The sequence below is a fragment of the Solanum lycopersicum genome, chromosome 11 (genome assembly GCF_036512215.1).
Source record: "Solanum lycopersicum chromosome 11, SLM_r2.1".
In the NCBI taxonomy this organism is placed as follows: Eukaryota; Viridiplantae; Streptophyta; class Magnoliopsida; order Solanales; family Solanaceae; genus Solanum; species Solanum lycopersicum.
Genome location: NC_090810.1, coordinates 2,014,464 through 2,027,094, shown reverse-complemented (window position 1 = coordinate 2,027,094; position 12,631 = coordinate 2,014,464). Strand labels below are relative to the sequence as shown.

The following is a 12,631-nucleotide window of genomic DNA, read 5'->3' as shown; positions in this document are numbered from 1 at the left end:
TTTTGGGCAAAACTCTTCCCACTTATAATTATATATGTAATATGATGAACTAACAGAAGTGTGAGTTCGATTTTCATTGTTCTACTTTCACCTTTCCATGGCAAAGAAAATCTTATTCTTTACAACAGCTGATGTACATAAGATTTGGGCAAAAAAGAGAAAAAATAACAAAACCTTCTATTTCTGACTGTTAACATCGTTGATTTGTTACTACAGATCGACTATATAATATATACTCACACTTCTAAGTGTATATATAACGACTAACGTACATAATATGAGTATATAATAAGCTATCAGCTAGATTTGCCGCGCAACTTAGCAGCTTCAGAGCTAGTTGTTGTCATGAAAGATTCTCCACAACCACATTGTCCAGTTGCATTTGGATTGACAAATATGAACTCAGATCTGTTCATGAAATCAAGTATTTCAGTTTTGATGCTTATGAGACAAATATAACGATAAACCAGGTTAATGAATAGATTGCTATTTGAGTGCAAATGGGTGATGCAAGTTAGTGCTACTATAATTCACGCAGTAAGTATGGTGGATCAGTTTCACAACGACAAAGATGACAAAACTATATAGTTTTTTGACTCAATCTCGCTAATCAGTATATGAAGTTCATATTCCTCTCATTTTAAAAAGGAGAGACATGAATAATGGGTGAAGATTTGAAAGAATATATTCTTATACTCACCCATAGGAACCACAGACAATGAGACGAGAGAAAGTAAAGAGAGTCGAAAGACTGCACTATAGCTAGACATGACAAGCAAACGAGAATCAGTAATGTAATTGCTTTTCTCTTACACCTTATTTTTCCTTAAGGTGGAGTCCTGAAAGTACATGATAGGCTAATCTAGAGAAAATTACAACACAAGTCGCAAAGGTTATCTGGGCAAAATCCTACTTCTCAAGTTAATTTAAAAGCAACTGAAAGATTCAGCCTACTAAATATCAAAGTTATGTCATATTCATACTGAGAAACTAAAGAATTAACTTGCTTTGCAATTAGTTCATAGAGATACTTGATGTCACGACATGAGACGGTACTGGAAAAACTAGAAAGTTAAACTTGGTTTAATCTTAGCTTATACTTATAGTGGTACTGACACCTGTGATTTGGAAGCTCTAAGAATAAGATTATAAGAGTGACCATAAGAAAAAGATTACAAATGCAACAGTAGCACCATGAATAAATGACATATGGACTATAAGACTATAATTATACTAGTACAGTATAAAGCAGAAATACCATCTCATACCTGAGTTTATCATCAACAAAATCCATCTCGGTACCTATAACATGCATAAGTGCCTTTGGATCGATCAATATCTTCACTCCCTTGTCCTCAATCAACTCGTCAAATTTTCCTTTATCGTCTGTACAAGCAAGGTAAATCAATGGCAAGTGACAGAAGAAATTTCATGTATGATTTACTTTTCTTTGATAAATCTCACATATGGTTTACTTTTACTTTTAAGAAATTTCAAGATGGTTAACTTTTCTTTAAGACATTTCACAGAGGGTAGACCAGTTATAAAGCTAAATATAGGCAAGTTCTCAAAAGGTAATTAATTATGATAAATCGGCAGAATAATCTGTAGGGACATGCTTGTACAAATCAGTTGAACTAGCTCTATGCAGATGTTGATAGTAAGGTCTAGAACTTAGAGCACGAAGTAAATGTAGACTATTATTATGAACTCCATCATTACACCTTTGACGGGCCTGAACGCACACATTTGATGAGCGGTGTGAATAAAGATTAAATCATCAGTAGACCAATTATACAGTAAGTGCAGCTCAAATTATGCCAGAAACAGATGAAAGATATTTCTTTTTTGATAACCGAGGAATCCCCTAGGGCCAACGGCTCAAGGTTCGAAATTCAATGGCTAGTGTTCCCACTCCTCCCTTCTCTGCTCAAGTACCTAGCCTTTGTCTACAATATGGTTCACATCCGTAACATGCACCTAACTCACACATTATGAGGTAAACCCTTATCACTAGACCATAGCCCTGGGCTGCGGATACAAGTCATTTCTTATTTAGCAGATGCAGATAATTAACCGTTTGCACAGTCAAAAAGAAAATCTGGAAGAATGGCAAAAGAGTGGAATATGGTATTCATTTTCCAAACCATTCTTTTTGGATCAATCTTCAATTTTCAAAGTCATCAGTCCATTATGTTAGGCAAAATTGGTGGCAGAGGTCTTAGATTAGGCAAATGAGCAAGCTGAGAGAAAGTATATTTCATCATTTTTGTTGACTCTGTATTGTTTAATCTGTCAAGGAAAATACTCCCTCCTTCCCATTTGTTTTTGACATTAATAACCAGACGGCATTTACAACGTTAGTGTGTATTTATATATAGTAGGTATGGTTGATTTTAATGTGGAAAATATCACATCAAAGTTAGAAAAAAATAAATACATGGTAATATGAACTTTCTTGAAAATTAGTGAACGTTGTGTAAATAATATGTATATTATTTATATGGTTCAAGCATTTGGACCTCGCAAATGGAGAGAGCCCTATATAACTTGCGGCAGAGGGGTAGATTTTATGCAATCTATTTGCTACCGACGTATTAATTTCTGATAGATGTTAAAGAAATCATGATTACGGCTGTTGTAAAGCAATATATATTTGTGCTAAAATGACTATCGTTTTTTGTATTTGCAAGCAACTTCATAAATCACCTTAAAACCAAAATATAAGAAAAGTACTTCAAACTCTCTCGTAACACCACTTCTCCCCCCCCTCCATCTAGCATTCAACGGGGTACATGTCACCTCCCACTAGCAACAAGTTTTAAAGTAAATGTATCACTATGTCATGCTATCTATAACCAACTTTCCTTTTCTCAAAAAGAAATTTCCCAAAGAGGGTACGAAATACCAACAACACAAAGAGCAAAACCATACACCCAAAATTGGTAACAGTATAGCAAAAAAATTTCATCATACAAAACATTCTATAAATCATTCCTAAACAAATTCATCATTGCCAACCTTCTTCTACAGTCCCTACCCTACCTACCATGGCGCCGCAAGGGCGGAGCTACAATCTTATCTACAAGTTCAGCAGAACCCAATAACTTTGCCCATATGAGTATTTCCATTTAAAAATCTACTTAACATGTATCAATCCAGTAAACTATCATTTCCAAAAGTTCACAATCCATAAACTCAAAATCCTAACTCCATCTCAGCATATACCAATCATGAATCATTAAATTAAACCTATATTTACAAATTACAATTCGCGTTTAGGATCAATTTTAGAATCTCAAATAAACACAAAAATAATGAAAAATTCATAAAAACATAATGTAAAAAAAAGGAAAACCTGCATAATTGAGTGTATAAGACAACCCGTTACAGCCGCGAGATTTGACACCAAGCTTAAGGAAAGAACGCTGACGCTGTTCCAACAGCTGCCGTACTCTGGAAGCCGCAGCTTCCGTCAACGTTAATACTTGCTTTCTCATTTCTGAAAATTTCTCAATTTACAGTAATCTGATGAAGAAGAAGAAGAAGGTGACCTAATTGGCTGTATACTGTAAATGGATTTTGGGCTTGACCCGATTGGGAGTTTATGGGTTTGTTATGAAATGGATAGATGGGCCTTCATTTATGGATAATATTAACAAAATAGCCACTTTCAAGATAGTTACTTTTTTGGGGGGCGGACAAACAAACATGTATTAGTTAATTAGTTAACATGACTATAGTTTTAGGTTTCAATTGTATAAACATGTCGGTCGACTTTTAGCTGCTTAAGCGTGTAAATTTCGAAATTTGCATATACGTATACAAGTTTAAGTTTATATCCTTGTGTGTTTAAAATTAAAGAGTCGAGTTAAATAATATGTTTATGTGTAAATGTCATTATAATATGAGATAGAATTAGTTTTTGAATATGTAATTTGGTATTATAATTTGATATGAAGAGATTGTTATAGGCATTAAACATAAATGTGTCCTCTTCTATATATAAGATATGATACATTAACGTGCCCTTCAACTTGACTGCAGCTAACATCTATGTCCTTCGGTTTTGGATGTTCACAAACATATACATATATATATATATATATACATACATATACATACATATATATATATATATAAGAGACATAATACATGTGTCATTTAACTTAGCTTCAGTTGATATTTATGCCCTTCAATTTTGGATATATATTTTTTTTGTATCATTTTACTTCTATTAGTCATAAAGTTGATGAAAGTTAATTTTTTCTAGAAATTCTATCTTTTTTCAAAGTAAAATTAATTGAAGGTATAATATGTAAAAAAAGTTTATCTTTTTTTTTAATTTATTAAAATAAATAAATAATTAGATATACAACTTAAGAAAATAACAAGTAATTAGAAATATGAAATATAAAAGACACAACTCAACAGTTATCTTCGTATTGAAATTAAATTTATTTCATACTTGATCAAAAATATTAATTTAAAAAGATATTATTTGTAAATCAAAACTTTTGTATAATTTATCTCATCTAAAATAAAGAGCAACTATCAAATTTTAATAATAATAATTCAGGATAATAATTTTAGATACTCCTATTTTGAAAATTAAATTTATTCTACATTTTATGTACAATAGAATAAACTATGAATTTAAAAGTCCATAAACTAATGTATCTTTCCACAACATTTCATTTCTTTGTCTCCATTCAATGAATTTACTTACCAACTTGGCTGATTCCACCTCTTATAATTATTTTATTATATAAAAATAGTATATTATATTCCCACAATTTTATATAGTATATAGTTTTACGTCCCATCTGCACCAAATAATTTCTGCCTCATTATGTCTACTAATGGTATATATGTCATTCCCCATCACAACAGAATTAATTATTTTTTTAATAAAACTTACTTTCAAGTGCTTGTAAAAGTTAATATACACTACAAATTTAAAAGGATGAATTAGTAGTATCGTTTAGTTAGTAAAAGCTGTCAATATGAGCTAGGTCTATTAGGTTGATCTGTCCTAATATGGAATTTAATAGGGTTGGATTACGATTTTTGAAGTTCATTTTTAAAAAAAAATTTTTAGTCCGGCCTGAATAAATCTGCTGATTTGTGGGGCTTGATAAATATCGATAGGGCCCGCATGTGAGCCAATAAAAATTAATTAAAAAATATAATATAATATTAAAGGTTAAAATTAAATAGAGTCCAAACTCAAAACAATTACATTAATATTTCTATTTAGATATTTATGTTTTTACTTGAAAAAAACTTTAATAAATATTATAAAGATAATTTTATTTGTGAATTTCATTAAAAATAGTAACATTAATAATATTATTTTGTCGATATTTATGATAATATTTATAAATTATAATTTATAATTTAATTTAATAATTCTAAAAATAATATATTTTTTTAAAAAAGTGAGCTGGCCCGGCAAGCCTGTAGCCCACGTACTTGTGGGTTGGGCCGGTCGTTCTCTGGCCCACTCAAAAAATGGGCTAGCCCAGCCTGACCCGTGAAATGTCGAAGTCTGTATGAGTTAGCCCGAATGCGATGAGCTAGCCCATATTGACAACTCTAGTAAAAAGTCACTTATTCATATATAAATTTAAGAAAAAATAGTTTGAAAATATTTTAATTTTGAGGATCATTTACTCTGCACTATTTAATTGTATATTTTAAAAGAATATATATGCTTACGTGGATGTATTACCATTTATAATTGTGCAATAACTTTTACGTTCACATGGGCACATATATACCTTTAGAATATACTATTAAATAGTATGGGGTAAACAATTATTTTCAAAGTTCGATATTGTTACAATATTTCGATCAAAAATTCAAATATATTTCAAAAAAATTGTACATCATGCGATCATTTGAAGTATAATTTTTTAAAATTTGCAAAAATAAATAAATACTTAGTACTAATTTATATTAATGATGATGTTCTATTATCACATTATAAAAAAAAACAATTGTCAAAAACTTAATTTGTCCTAATAGAGAACCTAAATATGTCCTTATAGAGGGTTGAAAGGACAAGAAAATAGAGTCAAGTGCATGTATCCTAATTGTTTTTCTCCTCTGCTTAATTTATTTTTTCTATATAAAGCACCACATTATGACAAATATATTTTGTGAGCACACTGTGTAGCACTATTTATTTGGTCTTTTATTAATTAAAATTCTGCAATTTTTTTCAAGTTCAAAATTCAGATCTTCTAATTCAGTAAGTTAATTATATCCTTCTTTCTCAATATACATAGAGTACTGTTTTCTTTTGATTAATTACTTGGAGTTATTTGTTTCTCAAAAAATAAATTATTAGTTTGTTGAATGTTTAGATTAATCAAATTAGGATTATTCTTGGTAAAAGAAAACTCAATTTGAAAACTGGATCATTTATTTTTATTTGGTGTGATGATAACTTGAGTAGCTTAAAGGGAACGAGGAGTATTCATTTAGTCGATTTCAACTTGTTTCGAACTTAGACGTAGTTAACATTTTTGATTTTCTATTTGGTGTTCGAAATACATATTGAAGTTCCGATTAAATTTAAATCGCGCTGTAAGATCCATTCAGGGTGGTGCTCCTAAAACGATTAATTTTTTTCGTATTTGGAATTGAATTCAAGACTTCTGATTAAGCTTGAAACACGTTTAGCGATGTGTAGTTACTGTTATTGTTAATTGAAAGTAGAATAGTTAGAGTTGAAATTCGAGTTAAGATTTTTTTTTATCGTGTATATCACTGCAACTAATTGAATTTAGTCGTGGCTCCATGTCACTACATAAGGCCAAATCATGATTTCGTTTTGCTTTTCCTGATCACCACGTAAAATATAGTTTAAAGGATTGTGTTGTCTTTTTTTCCCTTCTTTGAACTTGCGTTACCTTATTCTTTCTTTGTTGTCCTTTGCTTGTTGATTGTCAATACACAAGTGTTTGTAGTGAATTGTGGCATAAGTAGTATGATTTTTCGAATGCAAAGAACATTCATTCTTGAATCGAAACTTATGTTGCTCGTACTCTTAGAAATATCTATCATATCCTCCAAAAAGTAGTATTACTTTTTCGAAAAATTGTTATAATGTAACAATATTTTTGAAGAATCTGAACTCCTTTTGAATTCGAGGTCGAAGAAACAAAAATTTGAAATATCAATCTTATGACTCTGTTTGTTAGGATGTATCCAACATATGTCATGTGTTTTTAGCGCGAATTAGCTTAATTTTGATCTCGTTACGATATCTCGCAGGTATAACATGTCGAGTATAGCCCTTCCTTCGTCTTCCTTGCTCAAGGTTACACCATCAATGATCTTTACCAAACCACTCTGTTCTTCTATTTCCAAAACATTTGGATTGAAATCTCCGCCTTCGTTCAAATTCATTACAATGGCAACACACAGAGTCAAAATCATAAGTCCTGATGGCAATGAAAAGGAAATTGAAGTCTCGGATGATGAGTACATCCTCGATGCAGCAGAGGAAGCTGGTTTAGAGCTGCCTTACTCGTGCAGGGCCGGCTCGTGCTGCACTTGTGCAGCACAGTTAGCTTCGGGTTCAGTTGATCAATCCGAAGGTGCATTCCTCGACGATGAACAGATTGAGAAAGGTTATTTACTGACCTGCATTTCGTATCCGAAATCAGACTGTGTGATTCACACGCACAAAGAAGAAGAAGTTCATTGAGTGCTTGTTTGATCAGTGAACTCTCATTTCGTGTCTTTTATGGTATTTTAGAAAGAAGAAAATACTTGCTTCAGGAATAGGCAAAAATAAGAAACAGAGTGTATTGGCTTTCTTCAAAATGCATTTAAATTCATTGAAATAATATATTGGTTTAAATTGATATTAACTGTAATTGAGTTAATTATTTAAGTCCAGTAAATCCAGATTTACAAAATAATTCAATTTTATTATATATATATATTTGATACTAGATATAAAAAAAAAAATTGATTTTGTGAAATACAATACAAAGAAATAGATGGACGAGGGAGGAAGAGAAGTGAGCGCAAAAAGGAAAAATTAATATTATCGGTTTATTGTAATTGAGTTAATTATTTAAGTCCAGTAAATACAGATTTGACAAAATAATTCAATTTCATTATATATATATATTTGATACTAGATATACAAAAATATGATTTCGTGAAATACAAATACAAAGAAAAGACGGACGAGGAAGGAAGAGAAGTGAGTGTAACAAGAAAAGAAGATGTATTTGCTAGATATATTGTATTTTAAGACAAATACACTACCTTTAGAGGGAAATATTAATATACATTGGATATATTAATGTCCTTTTAGAATCAATAGTGAATACAATGTATAGATATACCAGATATATCAATATACTTTTATATTTGGATACATGAATTTAACATTGATACATTGAAATTTTTTTACATATATAGACACATTAGTATATATTTGATACTAGGTACACAAACATATGGTTTTGTGATACACAAATACAAAGAAAAAGACGGACGAGGGAGGAAGAGAAATGAGCGCAAAAAGATGACAAAATATATTCGTTAGATATATTATATTTTAAGGCAAGTACACTATTATTAAAGCCAAATATAATATATCTAAAATTAACTCAAATAAAATATATAATTATTAAAATTATCGATGCATTAAGTGATTAGCACCTAGTGTGCTATATGAAAGTTGCTCTTTTTTCATTATGAGTTCAAAATCAAAGAAATTTTAGGCTCTATGTGGCCCACCATTTTTTTCCATATCAAAAGCAAGCTGGAAAAAAAATTTGATGAGTTACGTAGAAATTTAATTTTTCAATGATAATTTATAGAATAGCTACATAAATTTTTGATTTTTTCCTTCTTCGAAAAAAATTATAATGATATTTAAATATATTTATAAATCTCAATTATCTTATCTGAATCAATAAAAATTATAATTAAATGAATTTAAAAAAATTCACTCTTCAAATACGAAAATGGTTAATGAGTTAGAAGCACTACTTTTATTCTTATAGAATCATTTCTATTTTCTGAAGCTTTTCACGTTTATTTTTACAATCATTTCTATATCCACGTTTAGTTTTACGATCATAATAATTTAATTATAGTCAAATCTAAAGTCATTATTATTTCTCATAATTCAACATTGGCTACTTTTGCACTAACAACCTATACATATATAATGTTATTTTTTAATATTAAATGGGCAGAAAGTGGAAAGCCATTATCAAACAATTCGTATAAACAAGTGGATTATTACCCTATATCTTAAATCAATCGGTATTAAATTCTAAATTCAAAATTCAAAACAAAAGTTGAATATATAATTCACAAATTGTGAAAATGAAATAAAAAGAAGGTTTAAAATATATGTTTTTGTTTACCTATCGTATCATAAGAGGCTTTTTTATCATCTTTCATCTAAAATATTTTCCAGCTAAGATGTGGATGACAAAAATAATAATAATATTATACTTAGTGAATTTTATAAGCAAAAATTGAATCGATGAAAAGATAGATATGTTATTTCGAACCTCAGCTAAATAATGACATATATCAAAAAAACAATTTGAAAAGGACATACAATAATAAAATTTAAAGTCATGTAATAGCAAATAATATGATAAAATAAATAAATAAAACAACATGTAACAAAACATAAATAAATAAGATAGACCCATGCCACCAACAATTGTCCACTATTATCAAATATTTGAAAATGGATAAATATACCTTTGAATTATCGTAAATGATACGCAAATACCTTTTGTCATACTTTTAGAACATTGATGCCCCTGTCATTCAAAAACTAGATCATATATGTCCTTCATTTTAACGGAAGACTAAATAAGGCACATGACACAGTCTTATCCGTTGATCCGATATTTAATAAGTATCGGATCGGTAAATAAAATTATGACGTGTGTATGTCTATTAATATAAAGGGCATATGTGCTCTAGTTTTTCAACGACAGAGACATCAATATTTCAGAAGTATGATTAAAAATATTTGCATACCATATATGATAGTTCAGAACGTATGTTTGTTCTATTTCCCAAAAATGTACGAGATATATTTGAACCTTTCCGCGAACTCTCTACATACATAATAGAGTACTATTTTTAATATTAAATTTGAAGAAAGTAGAAAAGTCATACATCAAATCATTAGTATAAACAAGTGGATTATCCTTTTTTCTCAAAATAATGAGTACTAATTCAAAATGCAAAGCAACTCGAAATTGAATATATTTTTTATATATATATTTCACAAAATTTAAAGAATTTAGAAAATTTCAAAATGGTGGGACCCATACATCTATTTATAGTCCTTGTAATGGGCCTATTGGGCCTCAAATCACGGCCTAACCAGACAAACAAGTGGGCCCATTAAGCTTACGTGTAAAGCCCAATAAGCTGCCGCTCTATGACTTTGACCGGTCAATTGTCTACGACCGGTTCACGCCAACAGAACCGGCCGGTTCAACATTTACATTAGCCACACTTTTTGCTCTGGACCGGATCTTAAAAATAGTTCTTAACTTTTTCCAAAACCCGGTTCTTACACCTCTGTCTTTCTTTGACCTAACTCTTCCAGTACAAGAAACTTTAGGTGAACCCGGTTCACTTACATTAGTTGAACCCTTCCTACCCGGTTCAGACCGGCTTCGGAATAAACGTCTCGGTTGCTTGCCTTGCCGGAGACTTAAGTCGGTCGAGCTAGTTTTATGAGACTTTGGAAGAGCAAATAGAGATGAAGATTTTGGATTTTGATGATGATGATTCAAAGAACGATGAGAGAATGATTTCGAATGATGATCATTTGACTTTCCGAAAAACCCTAATTTCATCGATGTCTTACGTTGTATCGTTGCATTTTCATCGAACCAATCTTGTTCCGAGTCTTTTGGGATCCAAAAAGACTCCGGAGGTAGATCTAACAAGGTCTCCGGAGATTTTATAACATTTTCATTATCTTGAACTAGGGTTTGATGATCAATATCTGCACAGACCTGATTCTCATCTAGATGAGACTGCAAAGACATAGTTTACTTTAAATTTCAATATGAATTTTTGATGAATATAATGAGAGAAGAAGAAAGAAAAAAATGGGAATATGTTAAAAAGAGAAGAAGATTCAAGGGCATATGGGTCATGTTTTCTCACATGATATATAGTGACAATAATTGAAAAATATTGTTTTGTAAATGACAAACGAATCATGTTACAGGACCAAATTGAATTTTGTCAGCACTTGTAAATATTTTTTTCTCTAATATTTAATCTTTTCATAATAATACTAATATATTAAATGGAAAATGACATATTTGTTATCATGCATTAGTAGTTATACATGTACGTGAATAATATGGCTGCTTAAGGTAGAAATAGACTTTATATTTGTTATATTCATCGAATTTAGTAACTTTAGTCTATATTTTATATATATATATATACATATTACATTTATAACTTATTACTAATATAGAACTCTATATATCTTAAATCAAAATAATCAATATTCTAAAATTAAAAGCTTTCAAATTTTAATATGCGATAGTTTCATCAAATCATATTAATACATTATAGTAGTTTAAATAAAAATAGAGAGGGGTGGGACGGGGTGGGGTTGAGGTTGGGGATGGGGTAGAATTAAATGATAAAAACTTACACGTTAATAGATATTACTTTCTCTATTTCATTTTATGTCTTAATTAACCAGTTAAGAAAATCTTTTAAGCGTATATGTTGTATGTTTTCACTAAGTACTAGAAACAAAATCTTTTTCTACATTGAATCAATAATGACTATATATTATTATTATTATTATTTTATATTTATTTTTTTAAAAAAAATTGACATGTATATATAATATATTTTTTTTTAAAAAAAATCTAATAAATTCCCATCAACAACTCCAACACAAAAAGGAACCATTGATGTGTTCAACTTTTATCGAAAGTGATTAACTTTAGATTACTTAGGTTTGGCTAAAATGAAACAAAGAAACCCAATCTAAAAAGAAAAAGAGGAATTATAGTTAAGATTTGGCCCACATGACCTATATTATATGGATAATTATGGGTCTAAATTATTCGATCATTTAATTTATAAAATAAATTCAGTTATAAAATATGTGTCGGATATAATAAAATATATCCACACACAAAATATATCTGTACATTTCACCTTTTGATAAATTAGTTGGCCGAGTGATATACATACATACTTATAAGTGCTTTAATTATTATATTATACTAATACATGATTAATTAGCTAAATTTATATTAGCCTAACAATTTATATCCATAAACCGATAGTCTTCTATCTCCTTTTTTCAAAAAAGGTTCTTCAATCTTCATCTATGTTATCCTAAAAAAAAATAGTATCGAGTAATTATTATTAACTGAGAGATTATCTGTGAAATTAAATTAATAAGAAGATATACTATTCTTCTGAAATAGACTTAAATATATATAACACATAAATTAAAATAGAAAAAGTACAAAATAAATATATATATGTGCTAAGACGTAAAAAGAATATACAAAATATTTTATATTAGCGAATTTGTATTATATAAATAATCTACCTTACATAATGTCTA

At 29.6% G+C, this 12,631-nt stretch overlaps 3 protein-coding genes across 3 annotated transcripts; 1 reads left to right on the top strand and 2 right to left on the bottom strand.

Moving 5' to 3' along the window:
* LOC101267077 (iron-sulfur assembly protein IscA-like 1, mitochondrial) lies at nt 1-3,628 on the bottom strand. The gene is made up of 3 exons (XM_004249915.5): nt 3,359-3,628; nt 1,269-1,386; nt 1-408 (listed from the first exon to the last, which is right to left on the bottom strand). Exons 1-3 carry the CDS (start codon nt 3,498-3,500, stop codon nt 297-299), a joined length of 372 nt encoding a protein of 123 aa, XP_004249963.1. The 5' UTR covers nt 3,501-3,628; the 3' UTR covers nt 1-296.
* A 3,663-nt stretch (nt 3,629-7,291) lies between these two features.
* LOC101266472 (ferredoxin, root R-B2) lies at nt 7,292-7,720 on the top strand. Its single transcript, XM_004249913.5, has one exon. It carries the CDS (start codon nt 7,292-7,294, stop codon nt 7,718-7,720), a length of 429 nt encoding a protein of 142 aa, XP_004249961.1.
* A 2,542-nt stretch (nt 7,721-10,262) lies between these two features.
* LOC101266780 (uncharacterized) lies at nt 10,263-11,240 on the bottom strand. Its single transcript, XM_004249914.5, has one exon. It carries the CDS (start codon nt 11,067-11,069, stop codon nt 10,473-10,475), a length of 597 nt encoding a protein of 198 aa, XP_004249962.1. The 5' UTR covers nt 11,070-11,240; the 3' UTR covers nt 10,263-10,472.
* Nucleotides 11,241-12,631: the final 1,391 nt, after the last annotated feature.